Consider the following 14,382-nt stretch of genomic DNA (forward strand, 5'->3'; position numbering starts at 1 on the left):
GCTTCTCATTGCAGTGGCTTCTCTTGTTCTGGAGCACGGGCTCTAGGCACGCAGGCTTCAGTAGTTGTGGCACGTGGGCTCAGTAGTTGTGGCTTGCGGGCTCTAGAGCGCAGGCTCAGTAGTTGTGGCACATGGGTTTAGTTTGCTCCACAGCATGTGGGAATCTCCCTGGACCAGGGCTTGAACCCGTGTCCCCTGCACTGGCAGGCGGATTCTTAACGACTGCACCACCAGGGAAGTCCTTGCATATGGCTTTTTGAAATTAATATTAATGTATTTAATTTGAAAAGTTGCTTCAAGATCTTTGCTTCTTTACTGTACTATATCCCCCCAAACTTCATTGTTCTTGGCATCAATTTTACAATGGACTTATTTCAAGTTAAGACCCTACTAGGTATTAGACCACCTGGGCTTAGAAGCTGCCACTAGGCTGGTTTATGCAGGCTTTACTTTGCTCAACAATTTAATGTTATATAAATATTGTTTCTCTTTTCTACTATATCACAGATATAATGAAATTGATCAGAGTTTGATCAGAGTAAAATCAGCACCAGCACAGTGCTCTTACAGCTGTACAAGAAGACTGGGGGAAGGAAACTATGAATCATTTAATAGTCAGCTCACAGTATAACACGAAAGTGAACCTCAAATCAAGATTCTATAGTGGTTTGTATCAGATAATATTTATTTACTTTATATCCTATTATTATGGGTGTGTTATCACCAATATTAACATATTTCATGTGTGTTATGGACACAGTTATGAAAAATTCCCCAGACCTTGTATCTCTGCTACAAGAGAGTCTGATCAGTTAAGTCTATTAGGTCCCATGTTGTCGCTACATAATGGACAAAATTGGAAAATCAGAAAAAAAGCTAAAATGTTTTCCTAAGACTGGAGGATGAATACAGAGAGTACAGGAAAGAGAAGTGGGAACATTAAATTTTTCTTCATGAATGAAAGACCTGGACTTATAATACACTTAATTTTAAAAAGCCGTATTTAAATAGGATAGGATAACCTGCAATGCAACGAACCTTCACACAGTGATCTTTTTAATTTAAATGGACTTTAAAGGGTTTCAAAAGAATAAAGAAGGTTATTTAAATCATCTAAATACATCACTATTTTATTGTGATTTTTTAATAGATGAGAAAAACCAATAGGCATTTGTCCCTACATTCCTTTTTTTCATTCATTAATATCCATTCACTTGTTTTATAAATACTTACCATGTGTCTACTTTGTGTCAGACAGGAGAAGCTAGAGATATGATGACATGATGCTTATACCGTTTTCTTGTTGAGTTTTAGGAATCACTGCTGTTTTGGAATATCACTTTTGTTGTTCCCTTACAAATACCTTAGCTAGTAAATGATCCCCTGACTAAAGTCTGCTCTTACTTCTGCCTTAACTGGCAGATGCATAACAACCAGCATATGCTTGATTCGATAACTAACCCGTTGATGAAAGCAATAGAGGGTATATGTCACCTACTGTATTTTCGCCAAGAAAATTAGACATTTTGTTTCAGTGTGTCGATACTGAGGAAGATGTCCTGCCTCAAGCAAGTTACATATTACATTTAATTTTTTTTTTTTTTTTTGCGGTACGCGGGCCTCTCACTGTTGTGGCCTCTCCCATTGCGGAGCACAGGCTCTGGGCGCGCAGGCTCAGCGGCCATGGCTCACGGGCCCAGCCGCTCTGCGGCATGTGGGATCTTCCCGGACCGGGACACGAACCCGCGTCCGCTGCATCGGCAGGTGGACTCCCAACCATTGCGCCACCAGGGAAGCCCCAATACATTTAATTTTAAAAAGCCATGTTTAAACAGGACTTCAAAGTAGGCTGGTTTCTGCTAGGCTAAACAACTATTAGATTGGTTTATTTGACAGTGAAAATAAAGAGAACCAGTGGCTAGAGGCATTCATATCCCTGCTTCTGCACAAAATATAACCATTCGTTTTCAGATAAATGAGTAGCGAATACTCAAACAGTACTAGGGCGAAATACCAGTGATTAAAACAGATGGAAGGGCAGCTACTTTCTCCAGAGAACACGACTGGATGGAGGACACCGGCGTAAGAAATAAAAAAAAATTATAATTATACTTGCCTTGGACTATATGGTAATACACCACACACACCCCTTTCCACAATACACATACAATATTACTAAAGTATATGATAAATACTTCTCAGGAACTTGAGATATTGGACATTTTACTCAAATATTTTAGAATACAGCCTAAGAAATACAATTTTATGTATGAAATTTGTCAATGAATATCAGAATATCAGAACATGATGAAGCACACTACAGGAGTATGCATTTCATCATATGTCACATACTTTTGTTACCTCCTCAAATCCCTTCCTCATATTCCTCTTGGACAAAATACACCTTCCTCTTTGGTGGTACATAAAATAATGATACTTGAAATTTGAAGGGCAAGTTATTTTAAATTTTTTGAAAACTTTCCAATTTGATAATACAATTTTATGAAAAATAAGGGGCTAAAAATTTCCATCATTTGTGAGCAAAAGAAAACCAATTCATTTTCTAAGGCTATAATATAAAATGTTAGGGAGGGAGCGAAGCTTTCCTGACAAGAATCAGGGTATTCTGGTTGACTGGAGCCTAATCTGAAGCAATGCTAAAGATAACTATGGAAAACCTAAAATATACTTATTCTGGCTGATCTTTAATATATCGTATTTGTACAGATGAAATGAATTCCTAATTATTAGTCTACTTACATATTCAGAATGCATGATTTCTAAAGAAATTGATTGCAAAGTTATATAGTTTTGTTCACAACCCTATAGCAATATTACAGTGTTTGATATTATCTTATGGATACACTGAGATGATATAAATGAATATCTGCATAGTAGTCACAAAATTGTCCTAAGGATGTCTACCTGTAATTTTCCTAAACACGGCCACATCAAAATTAGTTTGAATTACTTAAGAATCTTTGTCTGAAGCTCTCAGGGAAAATATTTTTTCTTTGTTTTCCAATGTTCAGATATGGTACAAGCAAAAGTCTTCATTACTGGTACAAAGGAGTGGGCACTACAATTTTTATGTGATGACATAAAAAGTATAGATTTTTAAAACCACCTATTCAGACTGGTACATTTACTCACTCACATACCTGGATGATTCTATGATTTACTTTGAAGATTATGCACTGCTAAATTTTATTGATAGCCGTCTCTCCTGCCTACCACATATCTGGCCTGTCTCCACATTAAGGGAGTGTAGGCCAAATTCTTTCCTTCATTTACCATATAGTCTTTAACTGTAAGGCATTCTGTTAAGCAGCTCTGTAAAAGATACAGAAGTTTTAGTAAGATATACATCTTATACTCAAATGCATGTTCTCTAACATGGATTATAATACAGGAACCCAAATAACTAATACATTGCCAAGATGTCCAAGTACAATACCAGAGAAACAGAAGAAATTGAGATTACTTCTGCTGGGGTCAAAGGAGGGAGGGCCGATGGAGCTAGGATTTCAGAGTGAAGCAGGATTTGGGTATGCTGAGACTGGGGAGGGGTCAAAGTACAGGGTCTAATGTGGGAAAAAGATAAATAGCTCTGTTTTTCTAGAACTTAAGTGTACATGGAGAAGAGTGTGAGTATGTGCAAAGTCTGGAAGGAGAGATTTCGACTCAGATCATGAGAAGTTAAGAATAACATCCTAAGGAGATATCAACTTAAAAGATGTATCAATGTTTTTAGAAAAGCAAACCCAAGGTAAAAATTGTGTAAATTCACGCAATGACAGTAAAAAGTATTTAAGTATATATCATCTTTTGGCTTGTTTTCCTTCAATAGTGTTATTGTGGGTTAACTACATTGCTACTTGCTTCTAAAGGAGACACATGTTAGAAGGTTCTAGGATCCAGGTAACAACAAATTATATGGTAAGACTTTCCTATGTCTCTTGTATTCATTTTGGTTAAAAAAAGAAAAAGAAAATCAACTCAAGAAAGAAAATGAGTTTAGAATGATTTAAGTCAGTGATGTTCACGCTCAGTACCAATGAATCAAATGTCAATCATGCAATGGATGCAAAGATCATGTCCAAGTATTAGGCTGAACCATACAAAACTGCCAATATTGGACTATATTTGATGTATTAAAAAAATCAGCAATTTCATGCTTTATCCTAACAGCTCTAAGTATACTGATGACAAGCGTAATCAGCACTTTGAGTCAACTTTAACCTCCCATCACATATTGGATGAGGAAAGTTAAATGAGAGATTTACTAATTGTGACATAAAGCTGTTTGCATGCTATGTTCTGGTTTATAGGCTCAAACCAGAAAAAGAAAACTAGAAAGAAAAAGGATGAAAAAATAGAGAAGAGGAAGAACAACAAAAAGGACAGAAAGAGAAAATACGAAAGAGATCATGGGGCAGTTGTCTTCTTTAAAAGACGGAAACTGTGATTTAAAAAATTTTTATGAATAAGGAGGATGGACATAATTTTCCCCACACATACAAATAAATGCTACTTACAGAGCTAAAACACTAACATAATATAGGAGATTCACATTCACTGAGTGCTTACTATGTGCTATGAGGTACTTTATATATACTTTTTCATTAAATATGTATAAGAACATTTCAATTATAAGATGAATAAGGTCTGAGGATATAATGTATAACATGGTGATCATAATGTTTAACACTACCACAAAATTGAAATTTACTAAGAGAGTAGAACTCAAATGTTCTCAAAAAAAAAAAAAAAGGTAAATTTGTGAGGTCATGGATGTGTTAACTAGATGGGGTAAACTTTCACAATGTACATGCATATCAAATCATCACACTGTACACTTTAAATATCTTGTAATTTTATTTGTCAATTATATCTTTAAAAAGCTGGGAAAAGATATGAATGAAAACAACACAAGGTTGGTGCTTTCACACCCATTTCTTAAAGGTGAGATGGTTGCCTTCATTCAAGGGTATCACAGCTATCAAGGACTGAGTTAAGATCTGAAGCCAGTTCTGATGCCAAAGCCTATATTTTCCCTACTTCATCCTAATTTCTATAATGCGATGAAAGCTACTGCTGTTCAAGAAGTTTTTAAAAATTCTTAAATGCTGGTCATTTTAATTCAGAGGCCTAAGAGAAAAGATCTCACGTTGTATGATTTAAGTGTGCTGTTGCTGAGCAAGGAAAATTTAGCACAAAAAGGAACGGGGTAATCATTTTATATGCCAAGAAACACTTTAATGCACATTATATTTCAAGCAAAAAGAATTCCAAAGAAATTCAATTCAACAAACATTTGAAGTTCTACTGTGTGTCTAACATTGGGAAGAAAGATCTGTATACAGTTACAGTCCCATAATTAATTATCTGGTTAGAGACAGAGGTAAAAGTGGTGAAGATTCACCATTAATAAATGGAACTGGAAATATTCAAATACCCACCATTTTCACATGTACAGCAGAATCTTGATTAGGCATTTCTCGGTTATCCAATCTTCTGGATTTTCCCAGGTGATGTCACAGTGAAAGAGAGAGAAAAAAAGTACAAGTGACATACATACATTTTAGTCTCTTCCTTTATGTTAATGACATATCTGGAAGGTGCTTTTGGTTTGACTGAAATACCGAGTTACTGAAGGCATTTTTTTTTTTCTTTCCTAAGAAGCTCAGCAAAGATTTTACTCTATCTCACAAAGTTTTGGGTTAAAATTGTGTATGGAGAAGTTGCAGCTCTCCTATAAGAATTTATATGGTGTTAATAAGATTTGAATAGAATTAAAGTGAAGTGTATATTTGCAAGAAAATGCTTTATTGCAAGAACACTTTATCAACATCTCTACATGTAAGGGTGAAGTTTGTGGGAAAATTATGCATTATTATTACTGAATAAGAATGTAAGGAGAAGCATAATCCACACAAGTCAAATTTATTCTTCAATTTTCTCATTTTAAAATCTTTAATTTTGTGAAATGACGTGACTAAGATCTGACTTGTGTTTGAATCTAGCATAGTGTCTGGCACAAAATAGGTATGTAATTGAATGATCATTTAAGGGTTTTGGGTGAAATTTATATGCATCTATTTGTTAAACCAAAAGTTTTAAAAATACCCTATCATTATACTAAGTTTCATTTTTGCAGTATAAATCTTAGGGAAAATTATTTATTTTTGTTCCTCAATGACTTGACTTTTTTTTTTTTTTTTTTTTTGCGGTACGCGGGCATCTCCCTGTTGTGGCCTCTCCCGTTGCGGAGCACAGGCTCCGGACGCGCAGGTTCAGCGGCCATGGCTCACGGGCCTAGCCGCTCCGCGGCATGTGGGATCTTCCCGGACTAGGGCACGAACCCGTGTCCCCTGCATCGGCAGGCGGACTCTCAACCACTGCGCCACCAGGGAAGCCCAATGACTTTACTTTTACTTTATTCCAGGTAAGCAAAATTTTATAATAAAAGCACTGTTTAAAAAGGGTAAGTTAGTTGAGAGGGAAAAACTGACTTTTTCTTAAACTCTAGTAATAGAAGTTGAACATTAGATCTGTGTTCTTTATAATTAAAATGTGTGTAGCAGACATAAAAAAAAATTCTCAAATTCTAAAATCCATCCCCCCTTCCACTTAAAGTACATATATAAAATTGGGAAATATCTTACTTAAAAAAGTATTTCCCACCCCTCTCAGAAAGGCTGTTAGTTAAGTTGATGATCTTATAACTGATGGTATCTTAGATTTGAATAAACAGTATTTCCAAATAGTAAGATACCTCCATTTTTTCACATCTGAAAAATACTGTCATCAAAACTGCCTGGCAAGTCTGTTTCTTCATTTATAGAATCCAAAGAGTAAAATATTAAATGCTTATGGCTTTTCTTCAATATTTAATATCTGAAAAGGATTTCTAGATTTCTCAGAAGGCACTATTTAAATAAAACCATTTTATTAGCTTGAAAAAAAGGAAGGAGGATGTGAAAAAGTACAGTGGAGTTTACAAAAATATCACATACTCTGAAACACTTGAAAAGCTCAAAGGAAAACAATTCAAGTAGTGAAGAATACGTTTTAATATCTGGGAATCTAAAGTCTTTTGTTACACATAGCCAAGTGGCCCAATTCCTCTCCACTCTCTGCCCCCAAGTATGGCTCTTTTTGGAGCATTCATTCATGTTTAGTAGAAAAGGAAAGAAGAAGGAAAAAAAAAAAAAACAAGCCAGTGTTAGTAGGTAAAGGAGTTAATCATCTTTCTCATGGTCTCTTCATTATTTTATTTATACAAAAGAAAACAAAGAGTGATCAGAAATCTGCTAATGGCCAACTTTAGGACGTTCTTTTTAATAAGTAAACCTAATAGTTTACTAGATACTCTGCAAATTTCAATGACGATATTTCATTCTTCCTAATCCTCACTGGCAATCTGACCAGAATTTATCCTTACTCAAAGATAATCTCACATGAAGTGACACTGCAGTCCTAATAGAATCACTATCATTATAGAAGTGTAAAGACTAAGGTATAAATGTCAGCATTCTGGCGCTATTCTAAGGAAGACATTGAAAATTAGGGCAGGATATTTTTAAACCAATAGGCTTGTAAACCTATACTTGGTATATAAACTTCTGGCTTACTTTGCCAGCAGTCATCTGTTGCAGATGCTTCAAGAGAAAAGCTGCTGAAAAAAACACATCAAGTGTAGAAGACATGTTCAAAAATAGAAAATATTACCCTTGAACTATGAACTCTCTACTAAGAAAGTTCTGAAGTTTTAAGTATTTGGAACCTTTATATGTGGACTGGAAAATGTGGAAACTGGAAAATAATTACTTTGTGTTCTTTCACTGTGAGGTTAAGGTCTCTACTGTAACAGTGTTCATTACAAGGAACATGTAGGACCAAGCTAAAGACTGAAGCAAGAGGTAAGAACTTCACTTGCATAGCACAAACTTGATAACTGATTTTAGCTATCGTGGTATTTCATTGAGATGATTCTCTTTACACCTTGAAGTTATTTACAAATCAAAATGACTGAAAATTTCTATATCTACATGAAAAAAATTTACTTGCCTTTATACAAGTTTTAAAGTATCTATTTGAATGCAAATTGAATACTTTTAAAGGCCCACTTGACTGTCTTATGGGAAAGTGAAAAAAGATTAAATTCATTGATATTCTTAGCTTAAAAAGTTGTGATTCTGCTTTAAGCTTGATACTTTTAGAAACATTTAAATTACACAATAAATTAAGGCAATTTTGAATGGTAAACTGTATACTACTTACATAAGAAAAGGTATGCATTACTATAGTATGGACAGTGTATCAGCAACAGTCCTAAATATCTTACTGCACATCTTCAGCAACATATATTACTTGTCCTAAGCTTGGGTTTTTAATAATGACACTTTTTTAGGGTGATTAGCACATGGAAAATCAAACTATAAGTTCCTCATTTGTATAACATTATAAAATCAATTTCTTGGGGGCATTTAAAGAGTTCTCCCTAATTAGATTTTCAAGGCAGCAGTGAAAAAAAAATACACAAACTGGAAAATGAAACTTTCTCTTGATACAGAGAGAAAACAAAAATGAAACTGAAGAGCAAAAGGTGGGATGGTAAGAGAAGGTGGTAGAAGAAAAGAAAATAGATTTCAAAGGCCAGTTATTTAAAAATTGGCAATTTATACCAATTTTCTTAAATAGTAAAATGTGGCTTCTCAGTCAGAATTTTGTAGATACTTATGAAAATACACAATTTCAAAGCTTAGAATTTATTCATCTATCCTCCCCATCTCCACTAACCTAATAGCTAATAGTGTTTTTCAAGGTGAGTAAACCAAGGCACACAGAAAGTAGGCAATTTATACTGATCACCCTTAGAGTACTCTGAGTTCCTCTGTCCTTGAATATGTCCTAGAACAGCACAGGTAGTAAGCAGCATCCCAAGATGCAGGGCTTGGATATAGGCTGCCAATAAAAACCAAGTAAACTACTTTACGAAATGGTCTGCTGCATCAGCTAACTATAAAAAATAAAGTAAATTCAAGTATTTAAATCTAAGTTAACTACAACATTCTAGGCTATTATGGTGATATATATGTTTGAATCTTAATTTTCAATACACAATGTGTTATAATCCTTACAGACAGTAATCCAGCTTTTATTAATTTATAAAACATACCGGTATAAACCCATTCCAAGATATCCTGGATAAGGCTTATGGGCACAAAATAAAAATTAATTATCTTTATTATTAGCCATAATAAATAGTTCCTAACCCTAGCTACACAAAGCATGTGGCTATCAGCAAAACTGAGTCACACAACAACTAATGAACAACAAAATTGGATCTTTTTTCCCCTTGAAAAGAGATTTCTGAGGGTACTTTGCTTTTCTTTAACATGTATGTGTGAAACAATAAGCTCTTTTTTTTTAAACAATAAGCTCTTAAAATTAGATCCTACAAATTATAATTTCTGAGACTCAAGACACTGCAAAGTTTTACATATTCATATCTTTGCAAACTATAAAGAAGTTTTACATTATACAGGATCATTCTGTTTTTATTTCCTTAATTTGGATGCTTAAATGCTTAAAATTTCAAAAGATACAGAATCAAATAAGAATCAGATAAAGTTAAACAAGAGAAACTCATTTTTACACGAACTGTACACACTTACCCTGAAGGTAACCGGACAAGCTACCGCAGCAAAAGAAAATTCTTCCTGTCTGAGGAGTACTAATATAGAACAAGGTGCAGCTGAGGGCGTTTCCAAAAGCCTTGGCTAATAAGCTCTATGCAAAAACAGTCTTGTGACGCATCACTACACAGTGCTTTATTATGCTCTGGGTGACAGGCTTGCTAGCTCTGAGTTAGTCACCAGTCAGTCTACAGAACATGATCAAATAAAATAATGTGGCAGTTAAGAGAACGTAAATCTGTACTAGTAGAGCACTGCCAACTTGCTCTGCAAAGAAAAAAGGAACCTCAACAGTAACACTTTGAAACACTCTCTTCCTCATGTGTTTTTTGGCTATCAGCGTACTTGTAGTATGTGTACTTTTCTGTATGAATATTATATTTCAATTCAAAGTGAAAAAGAGTAGGTCATGGTTGCCAGGGGCTGGAGGAGGGGAGAGCGGGGAGCTATTGCTCAACGTGTACAGAGTTTCAGTCTGGAAGATAAAAAGAGTTCTGGAGATGGATGGTGCTGGTGGTTTCACAACTATGTCAATGTACTTAATGCCATCGAACTGTACACTCAAAAACAGTTAAAGCGGTAAACTTTGTTATGTATGTTTCACAGTTTTAAAAAGATTAGTTCATTTAAGACATGTGAAAAAAACATGATGCATAAAAGTGTGGTCAGTAAGATGTTAACAGTCTTTATTGCAGGGCAGTGGGATTTAAAGTGACTTTTATGTTTTTCTTCATATTTTCCTACACTGTAAATTTCAACAAGACCATGCATAGATCTACTAAAAAATCTGAACACAATGAAAACTAATTTTTATGGTTAAAAAAATTGAAAACAGTTCCCTTCCTGCTGGAAATGAAAGCAAACTGTTGTGAAGAAAAATATTTTTAACCTTTAAAGAAAAATCAGTCTTGTTTCCAACCTGAGTAGTAGGATTAAATATGCTAATACCATGTGGCAGGTCCTGATACGTAAGTTATGCTACGGGCTCTGGGAAGCTTTATCATGTTTATCATGCTTATACATGTTTCTAAACATGGCTATGCTACACTTACGTAAATAAATTTTTATATCAGCCTTCTCTCTTCTACGCTCAAGAGAAATCAAACCCACAAAACATTTCAGTAATCAAACTTTGCGAAGTGGCATTCTCTATTACAAACAACACAAAAAATTTTTAAATAGCTTTTAAAAAAGGCCACTAACAAATTAACCAAACTTGGTATCCTACCAAATGTTAAAAATTGGCATTGCCGTCTTAATAAGATGAGAAGATTGCCAACATAACATTTCTTAGAGGAAAATCTTTTATATTCTAGTAATGGAGGCTCAAGGGCAACCAGGTGATCCATTTTGAAAACACCTCTGTATTATGCATGAATGTGACGACTTAACTGTCCTTTAATATATTAATATGGTTAGCAATGATAAGAATTTTAAAGATATCTCTTTGAAACATGACTCCAGATAAATCATCTTCAACAAAAACAACAAAGAATGCTGGAGTTAGAGTTCCATAACCTTTTTGGAGGGGTATTTAGAAATACTATTAAAAGCTTTAGAAATATACATTCCCTTTGGCACACCAATTTTATGTCCTAAGGAAATAAGACAGTACACAAAGATTTAGTTGCAAGGGTGTATATTGCAGGGTTGCTTTGTAATACTGGGAAACTGTAAACAGCCTAAATGCCCAGTATCTAAATGTTTATTAATACTGGAGAGGTGAATAAATTGGGGTAAACACATAAAAAATTACACAGTTCTCAAACATGATTATTCTAAATAGCTAAAATTTATTGTATGCTTACTGTGTGCCAGATACTTTTAAGCACTTGACATACCTCATCTCATCTCATCTCATCTTCATAACCCTAGAAGGTTTGTGCTATTATTATCCTCATTTTAAAGGTGAATAAATTAAGGCTTGTAGCTGGCAAGTGGCAGAAATGGATTCAAATTCAGGTCTCTGTGACTTCAGAATCCATGCCTATAAATCACTATACAGGGCTTCCCTGGTGGCGCAGTGGTTGAGAGTCTGCCTGCTGATGCAGGGGACGCGGGTTAGTGCCCCGGTCTGGGAAGATCCCACGTGCCGTGGAGCGGCTGGGCCCGTGAGCCATGGCCGCTGACCCTGCGCGTCCGGAGCCTGTGCTCCGCAGCGGGAGAGGCCACAACAGTGAGAGGCCCACGTACCGCGAAAAAAAAAAAAAAAGCACTATACAGTACTGCTCTGTGAGATTAATATTTACATATATACTGAGACATACATGATCTACTATTGAGTGAAAAGAGTTATGAGAGTATCTATAGCAAGAGTCCAATTTTGGGGGAGAAATCTTTATATAAGCACAGGAAAGTCTAAAGTAGAATACATAAGACAGTGTCAGTAATGGGATTAAGGGGCCACTTTTATTTTCTGAGCTTCATAAAATAAATGAGTTCCTTGGGGAAAAAATGGCTTGTTAAAAATGATATAGTAGTAGAACCGATCATGTCCATAATCGGAAAAGAAAGTTTAAGAAAAAATCAGAACCAGTCAACATCATACGGATGGATTATTTTAAATAATATTTCTAAAGTAGAGACAGAAGCAAGGAATTCAGCCAGTTTACCCTAAAAACAAAACAAAATACTTTACAGCATGAAAACCAAGATGGCTAGTTTCTTATCAAGAGGGATGTTTTGGTCTCTAAGGGATAGATGACTTTGGCTTTGATAGTGCTCTGTCCAGCTACTCTAAGGAGAGTGGAGAAGAGAGGAAATGTGAGCATTGTTTCCTGACCACATATAGGGGACTTCTTCGGCCTTTCAATTCCATCTAGTAGGTGGGTATACGTGGTGGGGGTGGGATTGTGTGTCTCGTGGGGTGTCCCTCTATGTCTAAAAAACCGCGCATACCTTAATTTAAAAATAATGTATTACTAAAAAGTGCTAATGATCACCTGAGCCTCCAGCAAGTCAAAAGCTTTTTGCAATAGTAACATTAAAGAACACTGATTACAGACCACCATAACAAATATGATAGCAATGAAAAAGTTTGAACTATTGCGGGAATTACCAAAATGTGACAAAGAGACATGAAGTGAGCAAATGCTGTAGGAAAAATGGTCCCGATAGACTTGCTTGATGCATGTTTGCCACAAACCTTCGATTTGTAAAAAAATGCAATATCTGCAAAGTGCAATAAAACGAGGTATGCCTGTGTAATCTAATCAGTAAAACCTTAAGAGAAAGATAATACTTCCCCCTTCATTATAGGTAAGGAATCTAATGTCTGGGAGAAGTCACTTGTTACTTACATACATGAGCTGGAAGACTTTTTTTCTTACTTGATCAGCAATATTATAAACATAACACTTACATGAGAGGGCTAAAGATGTGTATGATAAGAGTAATGTTTTGAAACTGTGCCACAGAAAAGGAACAAGGACACAAGTACTGAATGAAAGATAATGAATTTTGTTTCAAATAGCTCTAGGATCCTCTTTTTTTTTTTTTTTGAGAGGAGACATAAAGGATCCAGGAATAAAAGAAGTCATAAAGGCAGTCTCTTTAGCAGCACAGTGGACTTTCATCTCTGGACACAATGACTGGGCCTTGTTGCCTTGGAGTTTCTTTATTTACTGTCATAGAAACAAAAATTACTCATATCACTCCTGATGCAAACTCTAAACCTGAAATTGATATGCCAAGAGCAAAGAATCATACAGGACTCAAATATTTGGCAGATTTTTCTCCCCTTATAACACTGAAACTGCCTGTCTTTACCAACGGAGAAAGGGATACTCATTTGTACTTCAGAGTAACTTGTTAGAACTTTTAGATACCGTCAATTTTCAATTAACTTGAAAAGCTAAAAATGATCACTTCATATTTTGCCATCAAAAAAGTTTCTCAAAATTTTGAAATAATGAAAAAACAAAAAAGTCCACAGAAAATCTATCAGTTTAAATCTTAATAACTTATTAATTGATTTTGCCTTTAATCTTTGGGCAGGGAGTAAAGGGAATAAAGGTATTATATTAATTGTTATATATGAAAAAAATAATTTCATAATCCCACATAACACCTGTGGTATGTAGTTATTTCTCAATAATCCAATCTATGACTTAACTACTAACTCACAGTTAATTTACCATAATCCAATTACCATTTCTCTGTGGAATGTATTTTTAAACTTCATTCTGAACTTGCTTGACACCCTAGGAAGTTATTCCAAACCAAACAATAAAGTCATAAAAGGAAGACAATTCAGTAGGAGGTGAGATGTAATACTCTCTATAAGGACTCTTGCCAAATTTGTTCCTGCTAATTGTTGCACGATGTAAATAGAAAGACCATTTATTTAATCATACAAAACACCTGTCTAGGCATTTGACTTCTCTCAAAACTTCTCGGAAAAAGACAACAGTCAACTAACTTTAAAAGTGTGACTGTTCAAAATAAAATTGAAACAAGGTGATATAAATGTTTATATGAATACGGTTTAAAATGTTTAAGGAGCAAAAACAGAGATGAAAACAATTAATTATTATATGTTGGGGAAATGAACAGCAAGTAAAGATTTTCTCATAAGTTTTTCTCTCATTTAAAATAATTCCAAAGACTTATCCTATTAGGTGACTGTTAGCAAAGTTGATTGCTGCATTTATGAATTTACACACATATATATAAACTG

The 14,382-nt window shown here is 34.9% G+C and overlaps 1 protein-coding gene across 3 annotated transcripts in view; it reads right to left on the reverse strand.

Moving 5' to 3' along the window:
* NT5C3A (5'-nucleotidase, cytosolic IIIA) overlaps positions 1-14,382 on the reverse strand; it is a 40,639-nt gene that overhangs the window by 9,941 nt on the left and 16,316 nt on the right. The window contains exons 1-2 of one of the 3 annotated variants that reach the window (XM_082846820.1): positions 9,684-9,699; positions 5,463-5,517 (exon numbers count right to left, since the gene is read on the reverse strand). The exons of 1 other annotated variant lie outside the window; for it this stretch is intronic. In XM_082846820.1, coding sequence (XP_082702946.1) covers positions 5,463-5,498 — 36 coding nt within the window. In that variant the 5' untranslated portion in view covers positions 5,499-5,517; positions 9,684-9,699. Of the gene's footprint in view, positions 1-5,462; positions 5,518-9,683; positions 9,700-14,382 lie in introns of those variants that run through there. One more of the 3 variants, XM_082846821.1, reaches the window with a different exon arrangement.

Source organism: Leucopleurus acutus (genome assembly GCF_964270905.1).
Source record: "Leucopleurus acutus genome assembly, chromosome: 9".
Taxonomy (NCBI): domain Eukaryota; kingdom Metazoa; phylum Chordata; class Mammalia; order Artiodactyla; family Delphinidae; genus Leucopleurus; species Leucopleurus acutus.